Source organism: Mus musculus, chromosome 11 (genome assembly GCF_000001635.26).
Source record: "Mus musculus strain C57BL/6J chromosome 11, GRCm38.p6 C57BL/6J".
Taxonomy (NCBI): domain Eukaryota; kingdom Metazoa; phylum Chordata; class Mammalia; order Rodentia; family Muridae; genus Mus; species Mus musculus.
The window spans coordinates 76,204,360-76,219,590 of NC_000077.6; the positions used below are offsets into that span (position 1 = coordinate 76,204,360).

A 15,231-nucleotide genomic window follows, 5' to 3' on the forward strand; every position below is an offset into this window, starting at 1 on the left:
TTTTGGCCCAGCAAATGTTTCACTTCTACTGGGAAACTTAACAGGAACAGATAATGTGTCCAAAATCAGGCCAGGAAATGGACATTTTCTGTCCCAGCTTCTCTTGGGATTTAGTTGCTGTGATGTGGTCCTTGAAGTCCAGGCGTACTTCTAGACACTTTTTAAAAAACTTTAAATTTATTCACTATGTGTTTGCATGCATGCCATGCTGTGTTTGTGGAAGACAGAAAACTAGCAGGAACTGATTCTCAGCTTCTACCATGTGGGTCCTGGGGATTGAACTGAGGGGCCATGAAGGTTAGTGGTAAGCACCTTACTCACTGGACCACATCTCTTTTTATAAATGAATGGAACCCAGGATTAACTACAGATCTGAAAACAACATGGCCAGAACTGCTTCCTACAAACTGTCTACAACGGGACATGGAGAAGCAAGAAAAAAAAAATGCATAGATCCAGGAGGTTTCAGAAACTCCCAGCTGTTGAGCAACTGAGGAGTTAAACTGGAAAGGTTGGCCGTGTGATTTAGAACACCTTCCAAACCAGTTCCTTGGCGGAGCTGCTGAATCATTTGGAAATTTATCTCCATCAAAGTCAGTTTCTATGAAAATGCTTGAAGCCTACTGTAGATAAGTAGTTGAACCAAGCAAATAGTTACAGCAAACTACTGTATATACAGGCAGAGTGAATTCCTGCTTCTCAACGTTGGCCCTCACGAATTTGCTTTATCATTTAGAGACACTCTCCTTAGCAGGATCACCCTCTTCACTCTGAAGTGTTGAGAGTAACAGTAGCTGATTGAAGGCAGAGGTGAAGGGAACCAGTGAAGAGACTGCTTTGTGCTTCATTGACTTCTATGGTTACTTTAGAGTCTGTCTCTGTGCTTTCTTTTAGGCACTGGCTTGCCACAGAATATGTCTGGTTTTTGATTCCATATATGATCTATGACTTCTATGCCATGTACTGCTGCGAACGGTGCCGAACCAAAAGCCAGAAACTCACACGCACCACCATTATCCGAAACTTCCTGATTGAAAACCGCCTTATGGTCACACATCACACGGTCATTCTGTTATTCCTTGTACCTATTTCACAGGTATGAGCTCACAGGACAGCAGCCTTAACCACTCTGCCATTGAACTGTATGCCTTAACCATTTCTTTCTTAGGAGTTGGAGCACTCTTTCTTCCCTTTCGTACTACGTGCACCCTCCTTGTGCTAACTGCTTCATTGAATTTGGTCTCCCATGCAAGTAGTGGGGGAAACCCTGCTGCCTGAAATGTTTATGGCTTCTAGCCAACACTTCCTTTTTAAAAGATTTGTTTTTGTTTTGTGTGTATGGGTGTTTTTGCCTGCTTGTATGTCTGTGTACTACTTGCTTGCCTGGAGGCTTTTGCAGAGGTCAAGAGGGCTGGATTCCCTGGAACTGGAGTTACTGATGGTTTGAGCCACCATGTGGGTGCTGGGATTTAAGCCTGGGTCGTTTGGAAAAGCAGCCATTGCTCATGACTGCTGAGCTATATTTCCAGTCCTATTTCTTATTTTTTTTCCAGTACCAGTAATGAAACTAGCACCTCACCACTGCTGGGAAAGCAGTCTACCACACATCTGTATCCCCAGCTCTCTCTTTTTGAAAGTCTAAGTTGATTGGCCTTGACCTTGTAGTCCTGCCTCAGCTTCCCAAGTAGCTAGAATTATAGGCCTACACCACCAATAGGATTCAGCATTTTTTTTCTTTTTTCCTGGTTTTTCAAGACATGGTTTCTCTGTGTACCCCTGGCTGTTCTGGAACTCACTCTAAAGATCAGACCAGGCTGGCCTCAAACTCGGATATCTCGCTGCTTCTGCTTTCTCAGTGCTTGGATTAAAGGTAGACACCACCGCCGCCTGGCTCAACATTGTCTATTTTAGAGATTATCTATTTATGTGGCTGTGTAAGTACCTGTGGAGGCCAGAAGTGGCATCAGATCGCTTGGAGCTAGAGATCCAGGTAGTTCTGAAGTGCTTGACAGAGGTTCTGGGAATCAAACTCTGGTTCCCTGGAAGAGTTCTTAACCATTGAGCCATCTCTCCAGCCCTATTTGTTTATTTTCTAAGACAGGGTCTTACCATATAGACCTACATAGCAACCGTCCTGTCTCTGAGTGTTGAGATTAAAGTGTGTGCTCCAGCACTGCATTATTTTCTTATTTATTTACTTTGTGTGTATGTGTACGGAAACAAGTGTGGAGGTCAAGGGACAGCTTGCAAGAGTCAGTTCTCTCCTTCCGTTGCACGGGTCCTATAGGTGGGTCAGACTTAGGTCATCAGGCCTATAGGCCATTGCCTTTACTGGCCTAGCCTTCTCTTTTGCTCCAAATTTTCTTATCCCTGTTATTGAGCAGGTATTCCAGGAGCTAGACTGCTATTTTAGGAAGAAAACCAGGAGCCATTTGGTAAGGACTTTGTCTTCTAGCATATACTTTGTTAAGTTGAACAGGCCCAGTGTCTTTGACATACAGAAACAGGCTGCAGAGCTCCTTCCTATTGTCTCTAAAACCAGAGGAAGCCTGCTGTAGCCTATCTGCATTTGCCTTTGGACCTTCCCCAAGAAGTGACTGCCAGGGAAGCAACAGGATATAACTGGATGGCTACTTGCCTGTTACATTTTTCTCCCTTCAGGGGGCGGCTATGGTTATTCACGGTTATCTTTTCCCTGTAGCCCTAGATTTTCCTTCCAGTGGCTTCTTTAACCTCCACACCTTCGTTTCTTTTTTTTCTCTCTGCAGAAGCTCCGAGGAGACCTTGGAGACTTCTTTGTCGGATGCATCTTCACAGCAGAATTGAGTACTCCGTTTGTGTCGCTGGCCAGAATAATGATCCAGGTGTGTGTATATGTGACACAGCAGAGGTAATGAAGGAGGAAGCAGATTGGGATTTGGAGAGATCATAGTGCTGAGTAAGGAGACCCTTTGATATATTACTTCACCATCCAAACCCTAAGACTTGATCTGACCCAAGTGACACACACACACACACACACACACACACACACACACACACACACACTTGCATTATTTTCCTGGCCATGATGTAATCAATCATTCTTATATATCTATAAAGGGGGGTGACTTAGGTCACTTTTGGTACAATTAAGAGGTTATATATTGTGACTGAGGAGATAGCTCAGTGGGCAAGACGGCTTGCTGCATAGGTACCTATTCAGGGCCTCAGCCATAATACTGAGTCACAAGCAAGTGCCAGCTAGGCATGGCTGAGTGTGCAACCTAGCTAAAAGGGTGAGCTCTGGGTTCAGTGAGACCCTGTCTTAGGACAGTGAGATGAAGGCGACCTACCATCTTCTGGCCCGTAAGCACATGCATGGAAACGTGTGTGTGTGTGTGTGTGTGTGTGTCTGTCTGTCTGTCTGTCTGTCTGTCCAGGTGCTAAGCAATTTATCACTGTAGGCCTTGATTTGTACATGCCTGCTTAACTCTCGTGAGGCTGGGCTCCATACCCTAATAACCCATCCTCTTGGTGACCGTGCCTTATCCTTCCCTTTCTCTTACAGCTAAAGCAGCAGCATACGCTTCTTTACAAGGTCAATGGAATCCTCACGGTGACCACCTTTCTGTTCTGCCGGATCCTTCTGTTCCCATTCATGTACTGGTCCTATGGCCAACAAAAAGGACTAAGCCTGCTCCAAGTGCCATTTAATATCCCTTTACACTGCAACATGGCCAATGCCGTCCTCATCTCTCCCCAGCTCTACTGGTTCTCACTGCTGTGCAAGAAGGCGGCCCGGCTCTTTGACACTGCCAAAGCCAAAAAGGATGGTTAATTACTCTCAGGGGTCAGGCACTCACACTAGCTGCCTCAGTATTCCAAGGACCAAATCATGCCTGGGGTAGTCTCTGCCTTCTGGATGTTGATAAACCTCTGGATTTTTGGTCTTCTTTTTTAAAAATCCCCATTACCTCCTCCTTCTAACCAGCCTTTTGCAAAAGCACTTTTTGTTTTGTTTTCTGGTGATAACTTGGATCCTGTCAAAGCCCCACTGCAGTAGTTTTACCAGCAAGCCTGAGGAGCCTTCCTTGGGCCTGGGAAAGAGTTTTGGGAGGTGAAGCACTGTTCTCCCCTTCCCACCCACTCAGGGCAACACCCGGCAACACCCATACTGGGTCAGAAGCAAGTGACAACTTGGTTCTTGAAACTGTGTCATTTTCCAATACTAGGAAAGACATCGTGGGTATGTCTTTTACCGTTTACTAGACAGCCCTTGTCCTTATCTGTATATCAACAATGAATTCTCATGCCTGCTGACTTCTAGTCAGAAGGGCTCACTGACAATGGGCAGGAGGCAGGGCTGAGAACCTGAAGCACTTGAGTAGGTCAGGAGGCCAGCAGAGGCCAGCATCTTTGCAGGCTTTGTATAAAGACCAGTATCAAACTTGTGAGCTTCTTGAAAGCAGTTACCTACACCATTTCTCCTTTTTAGCATGGCCTCTCATGACCAGTTTTCTGTGTCCACACACACCAAAAACTGGCCTGAAACTCCAGGGACAAGGTGGAGTGATGGCTTCTATAGCAGCTTACTGGGTAATCCCACACTGACACTGCCCTTTCATACAAAATGGACACAGACGTCTGCTCTCCAGGTGTCCTGTAGGCCAGTGCTTCCTGCTAAGACAGACCCATTTCTGTGTTGAATGTTCTAGCCACAGAAAGCTTGAAAACAGGAGAGAGAAGCCAGACGAGCCAGAGCATGTCCTGTGGACCAGTGCTGTTTGTTAGCTGTGTGCTGTAGCATGTGGTGTAGCACAGATCATCTCTCACCACAGGCTGGGGTTGAGAGGACCTGCTGCCACTACTTCAGGTGGCAGCAAAAACACTACAGTGCCTTATAATTCACTGTCCATGGACTTCTAAAGGACTGGATGGTTGCATCTCAATTTTTGAGTTTCAGTCTTTAATAGGTGCCATTTAAAAAACATAAAAAATGCTGTTTTGTGTTTTTTTGTTCTGTTTACTGTATCCACAAGTCATCCATATAGTAATTAAATTGCACTAAATTCTCTATTTGTTATGTGCCCTGGCGCCGAATTCCCCAAACATCCGAGACCCAGCCTGACTACCGTTTTCGGTAATTCCTAGTCTGGTCACGGAAGGCAAATGGCCTCTAGGCAGGTCTTACTCATAGTCCAACATGTTGGTTCAAAGTACCAAAGGATACACGGAAGGTGCCCAGAGTTCACGCTCAGTGCTCACATTTAACTTCAGGTTTTCCTTCCTCTGGTGGATCCCAACTAGAAGTTGGGAGGGTGGAAGCCTGCCTGCCTGCCTGCCTGCCTGCCTGCCTGCTGACCACAGTTTCCATTAGGTGGGAGAAGAGTACCAGAGGAGTAAACCATTTTAGATGAGGGTGTGGGTAAGTAGGTGATGGGACCTTTCCTCTCACCTCCCTAAATGATACCTCCCCTAACCAGTTCTAAGAGTTGTGTAACATTGCCCTGGAAACCTTATGCTTTCATTTTTATGCTTCTGTATTGTTGCCTATGCCACTCAGTCATCAAAACCAAAACAATCTCACCCCAGGAAGAAGGTAATTATAGCCACCCTCCAAGGGCACCAGCTATTCAGCAGCCCTGGCTTAGCACCTCTCCCGGATGTGCTGAGGCGATGGTTACTACCCCCTTAACAGTGTTCCTTGGTGCAGGCCTCTTTGGCACAAGTCAACCAGCGCTGAGTGAGCCCCTTTCCACATCTGCCCTTTATGAGATAACCTTGGTAAGAAGATGGAATACAAAAATGCTTGCTAGTAGCCCAGGCTGGCCTTGAACTGAGCCTTCTACTTCAGCTACCCGAATGCTGGGCTTATAAGGATGTACTTCTACCAAGCCTAGTTGAAAAGACTCCACGAGGATGTCACTAAAAAGAACATATAACGTTTCTCCTCCCCCTTACCCCCCACTCGGTAGCTCCAACTTTGGGCTTACTGCCAAAACTAGGTGGAGAATTTCAGTTACAAACATGTTCCTCTCCAGCTGGCCTTTTTTTAACTTTTGGATATTCCTATGCAGTCCAAGTTGCCACCCTCTGCCTGAGCCTCCTGAAGGCTGATGCTACAGGTGTACACTCCCATACCTGTCCTACTGGCTTGACTTGATCTTAAAGACTACCTAAACCTAATTTGGAGCATATTTAAGCCCAAACTTCTGAGAAAGGCTCAAGATAAGATTAAACCCAAGAGAATTTTATTTAAGTAGTATGTGACAAATATCTAAGAAAACTATTTCTTTACACTGCTCTTGTACTCCTTTCACTGTGTACGTTCTTATAACTTTGTTTGTTCTTAGCTCTGGGCCCTGCAGAAACACCACGGTGGACGGAGGCATAGTTTTGTTCTGCCCTCAACAGGTCAGAAGTTGTTGATCTTTTGTAGCAGGGTTTGGCGCCGCTCCTCAGGGCTAATGTTCTTGGCGATAGACTTTAAGAAGCGCTGCTCGTCTACCTTCTGGAGCAAGGAGCTGACAGAAGGGTTGCTTTTGCTTAGAGTCTCGTAGCAGGTAAGGATTTCCAAGGCCAGCACGTAGAGGGGTTCACAGACCTCCTGAGGGAGCATGGCCATGATATGCAGAACATGACAGAACATCTGGGTATAGACAAACAGGGTTTCCTGAGTAAGATCCCCTTCTTGTCCTTGGGCCCAGGGACCCACCGACTGCATCAACCTGACTGCATCCAGGACACTGGTCAGACTGTTACAGAGGAGTTTGACCACATGGCTCCAACCGTCCAAAGGAAGCCAGTTACAACAGCTCTGGCTGCAGAGAAACTGGAACACTCTCAAAGAAAGAACAGAGAGCTGAAGTTCCTGGGCAAAAGGCTTCAGGTTGAGCAGGGGAACAAACTGAATATACTCTAGACTGTAAGGGACATGAAGAAGCTGTTTCTCCAATAGCTTCCTGGTCAGCTGCTGAAGGTACTGCCATTCCTGGGGGCTACACCAAGGCATGACTTGTACCAGGGCCACCAGAAAGCCCTTGCTAAACAGTCTGACCTCCTCAGGATTGCCCACATCCATCACCAGAAGGGAAAGCATCTGGTCAGAGATACTGCTGGAGACTGAACAGCACTCCATCCAGGCGAGAAGGCCCGTGCCAGGCCCATACCCTTCGTGGACCTGTGAGGTCCACTGGGCCTCAGAGAGCTTACAGATATCAAAAAGGGTAGCTGGCACCTCACACTTGAAGTGGCCTTCAAAGAAGTTCTTTAGTCTCAGGCCCACAGTCCAATCTAGCTGGTCTAATTTGCGGTGGAGCCAGGACAGGGACTTGGCCCAGGTGTCTGGGGAGAAGGTTTCTGTGTTGGCTAGCACGATCTCACAGAGGAGTTCCAGAATGTGGGTCACAAGATCCTTGCTGTCCAGCGTGAGGTAGCGCTTCTCCCGGGGGAGCTGCCAGAACTTGCTGAAGCTGTCCAGGAGCTGGCACAGGCTGAAGAGCAGAGGGAATGGGGAGCAGGTCTGCAGCCAATACTCTTCCAGGCCTGCATTGGCTTCGAGGGTCTGGATGAAGAGCTTCAGACTCAGGCCCACCTCCTCCATGTCCAACATCAAGAAAGGCAGGACAAACTCCTTGAGCACCTCATCTGGCTCCAGAAGAGCAGCCACTGGAATCCCCTGTGGCTTCACAGGATTCGTCAGGCAGCTTACCAGCTCCAGAAACTGCTTCTCTTCTTTGGGTGTGGAGAACTTGGTCCAGACAGTTTCTTTGAGGCAAGACACCATGAAACTGGTACATGGATTTGCCCCTTGTTCTTCCGTGAACTTCAGAGCAGGGAAGGCAGTGAGAATCTGAGCCAAGAACCTATGTGTGCCAAGATTGGTCACAGCTAGGCTACACATCTTCTTCACCACAACTTCTGGGTTCAGGATCACCAGGTGGGCCACGGAGGCCACAGCTTTAGCCAGGCCCTGTTCAGAGGTACTCTGTGCGAGCTGGTTAAACGTCGTGTTGAGGTCTTCCTGAAAACCCTCCAAGTAATCAGACAACCTGTCTGAGAGACCCTTTGGCCCCAAATAATGCAGGACACCAGAAAGAACTTTATTTTTGTCTGGAAGAGAGAGGTCTTCATAGCATTCCAGGGTCAAGCAGATTACCTGCTTGATCTGAGGCTGGGGGATAACCCGATCAGAGCTGATGACTTCCATCACTGTTTCTAGCAGACTCAAGACCAAGTCTGGTTCTCTGAAGAGAGACCTGTTGTTAACCAGGCAGGCAACCCACTCGTCTGAAAAGGCCCACTTCTTCTCAGAAGCAAAAATGTAGCACATTTCCATGTGCCGGTCCATCTTCTGCTCAATGATGGCCATGGCAATGGAGGCAGTGATGTCCTCAAGGCCCTTGTCATTCAGCATTCTGCTGGTTTTCCTCAGGAAGTCCCTGACACACTCAGCCAATTCTGAGACCACCTCCCTCTCCTCCTTGGGCATGTTGGTAGTATCCAGGTAGAGCTCCAAGTTCTGGCTGAAGGAAGTCAGGCTGTCACACAGCCGGTAAGTGTCATAATTTGTTCCCTGACTGCTGTTGAGCATGTCCTGCAGTTCTGCACCCCACTCTTGCAGCAGGTTGTACATAAGCTCAAACCCCATGAAAACAGTCTCGCTGGGGAGTTTGGCCAGTGAGGTGAGACTCACATCTCGCTCTGCCTCCTTTACCTTGTCTGCCAGGGCCTGTCGATGGTATGGGTTCTGGGTGTCCGAGTTCCACACAGAGATCACTGTAGCTAGTTTGTCTAGGTACACGGTGGCCGACACCTCCTGGGTGTCATCCTCCAGAAGTGCAAACACACTCAGCATGTCAGCCAAGTTAGCTAAGGCACAGCACTTCATTCCAAGGGACAGGATTCTCTTTTGGATCTGCTTCAGCCCGTTAAGCAACATGGCCAAAAGAGGCATGGTGGGACCCACATCTGGGTCAGACTTAAACCTCTTTGGAGGATGGGAAAACTCATCTGAGGATGGCAAGTATTTATGGGCCATCGTCCTGAACTGGGAAAGCAAGGGGTCCTGCTGGTCGCCCTTGTGCTTCATCATTTCCCACCAGACATCTAAGAAGAAGGCCACATCCTTGGAAGATGTGTCAACAGTCATGTGCTCCAGGAAGCTCTGTAGTTCTGAGCGGCCAATGGTGGTAGGCAAGGCCATTAGCAGCTGAATGAAGAGTCCAGAAGCTTCCAGAGACTTGAGCAGCTCAAAAAGGACTGTGTGGTTGATGGTAGGGATCATGTTGCCCACGGAGAAGAATACATCTTCCTGCCACCGAGTATCAGTGTCAGAAGGGCTGACAGGGGAGGGCTGAAGAACCTTGGTCCAGATGATGATCAGTGCTTTCTTCTTCCAGGCAAAGGGCTGGGAATGTGCTGTGGCTGAGGAGATCTCCTTCAAGGCCTCCACAATGGGCTGTCCCACGTGTTCCCAATCAGACTTGGTCAACTGTACCAGGGCTTTGGGGTGGAACAGCTGCTCAGCCATCAAGAAGCCCCCATGCAGAATAGTCATCTCCTCACAGATATTCAAGGGTCCTGCACAGAGAAGCCAAGAGGTAATGAAGTCATCAGATTAGCGAGAAGCTAGGAGAAGGAAACAGCCATCGGATGGCTATCATTTCGGCTACGGTCTTGACATCAATGGGAGGGGAAGGCATGGTTAGTAAGAGCTCACAAAGGGCTGGGGTCAAAAGGTCTTGGCCGAGGAACAAAAAACCAGTTTCTAAGATCTTTGGCCTGGATATCAGGACAATGGCACCTCTGGAAATAGGAGGCAGAGAGGGATTCAGAACAGGCTTTCAAGTGTTTACAAAATTCTATTTTAATAATGTGTTTGTATCTGTGGGGGTTTGTGCATATGAATGCAGCTTCCACAGAGGCCAGAAGAGGATGCTGGGTCCTCTGGAGCTGGACTGAGCCTACTGGTGTGGTTGCTGAGAACTAAACTCTGGACTTCTACAAGAAACATATGTGCTCTTAACTACAGAGTCATCGCTCGTGGCCCCTCAGGACAAGCTTTAAGGGAAGACAAGTTCAGTGCTGTTACCTAGAGTCTGAGGTAGAACATTTAGTGATGTCCTTCAGCAATGGCAATGCGTGAAGGAGAAAAGGCCTGATGTGAGTGTAGGCAGTACCAACTCGGAGAAGTGCATGAAAATCAAGGAAGTGACTAAGATTCCTCAGCAAAGTGTGAAGAGGACAACTGGACTGCTGAGGTTACAGTGAGTAGAGGATAGGGGACAGTGCTACCACATATGCATTAAAGACATGACAGAGGCCAGCAGCATGGCTCATGATTAAAGATATCTGCCACCAAGCTTGATGACCTGAGTTTGAGCCCTAGAACTGATATGGTAACCTCTACAAGCTGTCTTCTGACTGACACTTGTGCACCGTGGTATCCACACATACACACCAAGAATGTAATTAAAAAACAAACAAACAAAAAACCTAAACAAAACTGAGTCCAGTGATGGCAGACTATGGAAGATACAATAGGTAGTCTTTGGGGGATGGGAGGTGCTTATTGTCTTAGTGTTTTTGGTTGTTTCTGAGACAGGGTCTCATTATGAACTGGATAGCTTTGAACTCAGATCTGTCTGCCTCTACATCCTGAGTGCTGAGATCAAAAGCCTGTGCCACCACACTCAGTTAAGCCTGTTTTTGAACTCAGAGCCTTGCATGTAACAGGCAAGCACTCTACCACTGAGCTGTATCCGGAGCCCTGCCTTCCTTCTTTCTAAGCACACTCCTGCTTCAACAAGTTTCAACATTCTGTGCCTTACAGGGAAAAAGTTCACCCAGCAGTTTCTTCCAGTCAAAAAGGACAAGCTGGTGAAGGTTCTGGCTCTGTGGTAGGAACCAGGAAGTGGACAAAACAAATATTACATCAAGACAGCGGTCACTCATTCACTGAGTTAAGAACTGACATTTAAAGGGAGGCCATGTGGGGGTTTAATCAAGATAATGGATTCAAATCCTAACTCAGTTGTTAAAACATGATGTGACTTTACACTTTACTGAGTCTCCCGTCTGCATACATGAGAATATATGTATGCATATATACATGAGACTATAATCTTCATGGTATGGGAACCACATGACACAGGACATACACTAATCACACTTTTGTAACTATTCTGGTATTGTTACCTTTTTGAAGCATCTCCCAGGTATGGAAGAATTGGATGGGTTATATAAGCTATCTTAACCATAATCAGACCATCAAGAGCCTGATTTAAATGCTCAAGTGTTGGCAGGACTAGTCTTGTCAATATTTTGTCTCCTCCAGTGCAGAAACAGACGGGCACAGGTCTTTCCCAAAGTGTATAATCTGGCCTAGAAGCTGAGTGCAACACCTTGTCACGGTCACTGCTAGCTCTCTCCTCAGTCCTCTATGCTCCCAGAAACACATCTGCCCTATTCTCATAGGCCAGAGTCGGCAGCAAAAGTACTGACTCCAGTGAACAGCTGTGGTGGCCTATCCCGTTAGTCCCAGCTCTCTAGTGATGCAGATTTTTATGAGGCAAGCCTGGTCCACGTACTGAGTTTCAGGCTAGCCAAGGCTACATCATGGCTACCATCTCAAACTTCTCCTACCCCCAGGGAAAAAAAAAAATTACTGACACCAGGCAACTAAAAAATCTCCTGGCCACTAACCATTTACTGTCACTGCCTGCCCACCCCAAATCAAGGCTCAGCACTCCCACAAAACCCAGACCTGAAGGCAATCCAGGGTTCTTTCTGTCTCAGGTTGGTCTGCCGGCCCCCGAACACATTTCCTTATAACTGTAAATGACATTTTATTGCATTAGACATCGGCTTAGCAGAGCAAATGTCTGCGGCCAAACATGTGCCTTTCAGAGACTGTGTACATGTGGCTTGAGAAAAGTCCCAGACTCAGCTCATAGCCAGGGGAAACTCAAAGGCTTTTTTTTTTTTTTTTTTTTTTAAATCAGTAGCTGGTGCTAGGAAGTGACTGGTTACTTTGGTAGGCACTGTGCTGGGTGGCATACTTGTATTTTTTTCTGAGATAGGCTCTTGTTATATAGCTGGAACTGGCTTGAAACTATACAGACCAGGTCGGCCTAGAATTTTGAGATCCTCCTGCCTCTGCTTCCAGAGTGCTAGTTAGACATAAGCTACCACACCCAGCTTGACACCTATAAAAATCATGTAATCGTCAAACTAACTTCTTGAGGATTATAACTCCTGTTTTGGAGATGGGAAGCTAGAGGCCCAGGCACAACTTTGCAAGGTGTCTCAACTAGGGAGTCAAGCCTTGGCAGCACTCTTCACAGCTGCAGGGCACGAAACTACCATTCCACACTAAAGAGCTGGCTAGGGACAAAGACATTTCTCCACAGCGTATTATTTGCAAATCTTGGAGTACTTCCCAGGACGGCCTCCTAGTCTTACCCTCTAAAGAGCACACCTAGCAGGGTGGAGAGGGTTGGCAGATGGCCACAGATTTCTATCAACTCCGCCTTACTTCCAGACCTCGCCTAGGAGGATACTCCAAACCAAGCAGCACTCGAATTCGGATTCAAAAAGTGAAATCTCAGGCTGCGCAACTCCTGCTCACAAGAGAGGGGTGGGGGTGGGGTGGTCGCTTTGCGTGAGTCAACGAATGGGGTCCTGTTATGCACGTGGTCGCAAAGAAAACGCCAAGCCTCTGGGAGAAAGACAGTATCAGTATTTTTGCTTTATGCACTAGGCGACCTAATAAGAAACATGTTCACTAACTCGGCAGTCATTTAATAACGAAGAACTCTCCGGACGTCCGTCCCTCCCAGCCCGGCATTTCCGAAACACGTGCAGTAGCCCTGAGCATTTCCAGGAGAATCAAGGCTATATTCGCTCCCGGTTTCCCACTGGGAAGACACTACGAAGGACGGAGGAGGACTCTAGGAGACCGTCATGTGGTGGGGCTACAGGATGGAGGCCGGCCTCGCGACTGCGGGTCCCCCAAAACTCCTCAAGCCCCCAGCCTCCCGAGCACCGTAGGAGCAGTGCAGAGCCTCAGCCTGCCCAGGAGGTGCTTTGGGGGGGTGCGGCCCAGGGGCCGGAGTAGGGAAGTGGGAACCCACCTAGGTCCATGGCGGCGACGCTGGCGGCGGGCTAGACCGCCCCTCCTAGTCCAAGGCCGCGAACGCGTTGCCCGCGCCACGGCACAAAGGGCGGCGCTACAGGCGCGTCACAGGCTCCGCCCACAGCGCTTCTCCGCTTCCGTGCTGTAGTCTGCTAGCCGCTGCCGTTCAAGGCGCACGCGTACTCCTCTCCAACAAGCTCGCAGCGTCGAAGCCACCCTAGCCACAGCGCCCCCTCTCGGCCTAGGCTTCCCAGCCTTCTTAACCACAGGTACTGTTGGCTGTCTCCATGTGGAACCTGACCCCTTCAGGCAAGGAGGTCGAACCCCTTAGTCCAGACCCCTCATTCACCCTCACTCAGGAACCCCGGGCAGCTCTCGCCCCGGATTCACCCACATGGAATAACTTTCCTTCAGCTGTGTACTAACCAGCAGCGGATCCACGGGATTCATCCCCCCCCCCCCCAAGACACACAAAACTCCCTATATGCTTGCTTTTCATGCTGCACTATCTCCTATAGGCAACAGCAGAGTCAACTTTCAGAGCTCATAGGTGCTTTTATAACTTTGAAGGGCAGTCACACTGGAAAAAGCTCTGCGGGGCAGGAGCAATTGAATGGATTCCTGGTCCTCGATTTGTACGTTATTAAACACACAAACGCCCCGTGTTCATCCCACACATTATCTCTTTACCCCTTCTTTCCAAGGCCTAACAATAACATGGTTTGCTTATTTCCAACTTTCTTCTAGTACCCCGCATCACTTAAAAACAGAAGCATTGCCTCTGGTATACCAATGAGCCAAGTGGAGTTTGAAATGGCCTGTGCTTCACTCAAGCAGCTGAAGGGGCCTGTGAGTGATCAGGAGAAACTGCTGGTGTACAGCTTTTACAAACAGGCCACCCAGGGCGACTGTAACATCCCTGTCCCTCCTGCCACAGATGTGAGAGCAAAGGCCAAATATGAGGCCTGGATGGTAAACAAAGGGATGTCCAAGATGGATGCCATGAGGATCTACATTGCTAAAGTGGAAGAGCTGAAGAAAAAGGAGCCATGCTAAGAGCATTTTGGCAGACACAAGGAAGTAGCATGGCTCCACTGGTAGGGGACGGGTTTAAGATTCCTGATGGCTGAAACACACTGAAAGGGTAGCAGCGTTAGCAGAAACACCAATAAATCATTCAAACTGCATGAGAGTGGAGTCTGTGGCAAAAGAGAAACTTTGAGGGTCCTGGAGAAGTATTTAGATGTGTAGAAGCCTCTCTCTGCTGGGTGAAACTCCATTAATCTGCCTTTCTGTGGTCTGACTGGCATTAATAGTCTTCCCAGTTCCACAATGTGTGTGGATATTTGGCAGAAGAGCAAAGAGGTGGGGTGAATCATGCTATTAAAATAACCAGGGGTGGGGGCTTGGATCTGTATTATCAGGGGTTATCAACACACCAAGAACCCAACAGTACAGAGGAGAAAGGGGCTCTGCCTTCTAAAGAGCTAAAGACAAATAGAAAAGCCCTCACCTAGAACACAGGTCCAGAGAAGTTAGGATTTTGATGGAACTCAAACTTTGAGTGACATGGTGAAGTGGGTCATGCATCACGCACAGCAGCTGAGGGACAGGGAAGAAGGGTGGCCTCAGCATCTCAGTGCCTGAAAGAATCACCTAAGCCTTAGCAACCTAAATGTTCTTAACCTAGGTTTCTGCTTGGGGCCCAGTGATGGACGGACACACACATGCACACGCACATGAACGTACGCACGTGTGGCTCATGTAAGTGCCGGTGTCCATCACTACAGAGGCATCAGTGTGCTAAAATTGTGCCCAGAAGTTGGCAAATGAAGTGTTAAAGTAGAATTCTTAACTTCGTGGTAGCATGGTAGTATGTGTCTTGTCTGAAGCAAGCAGTACTTGCCTGGCACCAGGGTTTGCTCTCTAGCAAATCTGGTCATATAACAGCAAGTTTCTCTAGGCAGTTGGGTGGGGGGTGGGAGCTATACTTTGTTTTATGAGATAGGACTTGGCTGATCTGGATTCACTCTATAAACCAGGCTGGCCATCAGGGATCCATCTGATTCTTCCTCCTGAGTGCTGCATTTAAAGTATGAGCCACCATGATG

The 15,231-nt window shown here is 48.0% G+C and overlaps 3 protein-coding genes and 1 long non-coding RNA gene across 9 annotated transcripts in view; 3 read left to right on the top strand and 1 right to left on the bottom strand.

Moving 5' to 3' along the window:
- Tlcd3a (TLC domain containing 3A) overlaps positions 1-5,058 on the top strand; it is a 29,747-nt gene extending 24,689 nt beyond the window's left edge. For 4 of the 6 annotated variants that reach the window (NR_165039.1, NM_001384091.1, NM_001384092.1 and 1 more), the window contains 3 exons: positions 895-1,096; positions 2,769-2,864; positions 3,551-5,058. Coding sequence is in view for 4 of the 6 variants with exons in the window: in NM_027773.4 (NP_082049.1) it covers positions 895-1,096; positions 2,769-2,864; positions 3,551-3,820 (568 nt within the window). In the remaining 2 variants the exon portion in view is untranslated. The remainder of the gene's footprint in view (positions 1-894; positions 1,097-2,768; positions 2,865-3,550) is intronic. The other 2 variants (NR_168712.1, XM_017314228.2) reach the window with 1 other exon arrangement.
- A 1,153-nt stretch (positions 5,059-6,211) lies between these two features.
- Positions 6,212-13,213, bottom strand: Gemin4 (gem nuclear organelle associated protein 4). Its single transcript, NM_177367.3, has 2 exons — positions 13,119-13,213; positions 6,212-9,564 (listed from the first exon to the last, which is right to left on the bottom strand). The coding sequence occupies exons 1-2, from the start codon at positions 13,126-13,128 to the stop codon at positions 6,398-6,400; spliced, it is 3,177 nt and encodes a 1,058-aa protein (NP_796341.2). The 5' UTR covers positions 13,129-13,213; the 3' UTR covers positions 6,212-6,397.
- On the top strand, positions 9,492-10,351 carry LOC108167850. The gene is made up of 2 exons (XR_001780094.1): positions 9,492-9,584; positions 9,897-10,351. It is a non-coding gene; the product is annotated as an uncharacterized LOC108167850 (long non-coding RNA).
- A 40-nt stretch (positions 13,214-13,253) lies between the features above and the next one.
- Positions 13,254-14,306, top strand: Dbil5 (diazepam binding inhibitor-like 5). Its single transcript, NM_021294.2, has 2 exons — positions 13,254-13,389; positions 13,868-14,306. Exon 2 carries the CDS (start codon positions 13,913-13,915, stop codon positions 14,174-14,176), a length of 264 nt encoding a protein of 87 aa, NP_067269.1. The 5' UTR covers positions 13,254-13,389; positions 13,868-13,912; the 3' UTR covers positions 14,177-14,306.
- The last annotated feature ends 925 nt before the right edge of the window (positions 14,307-15,231 follow it).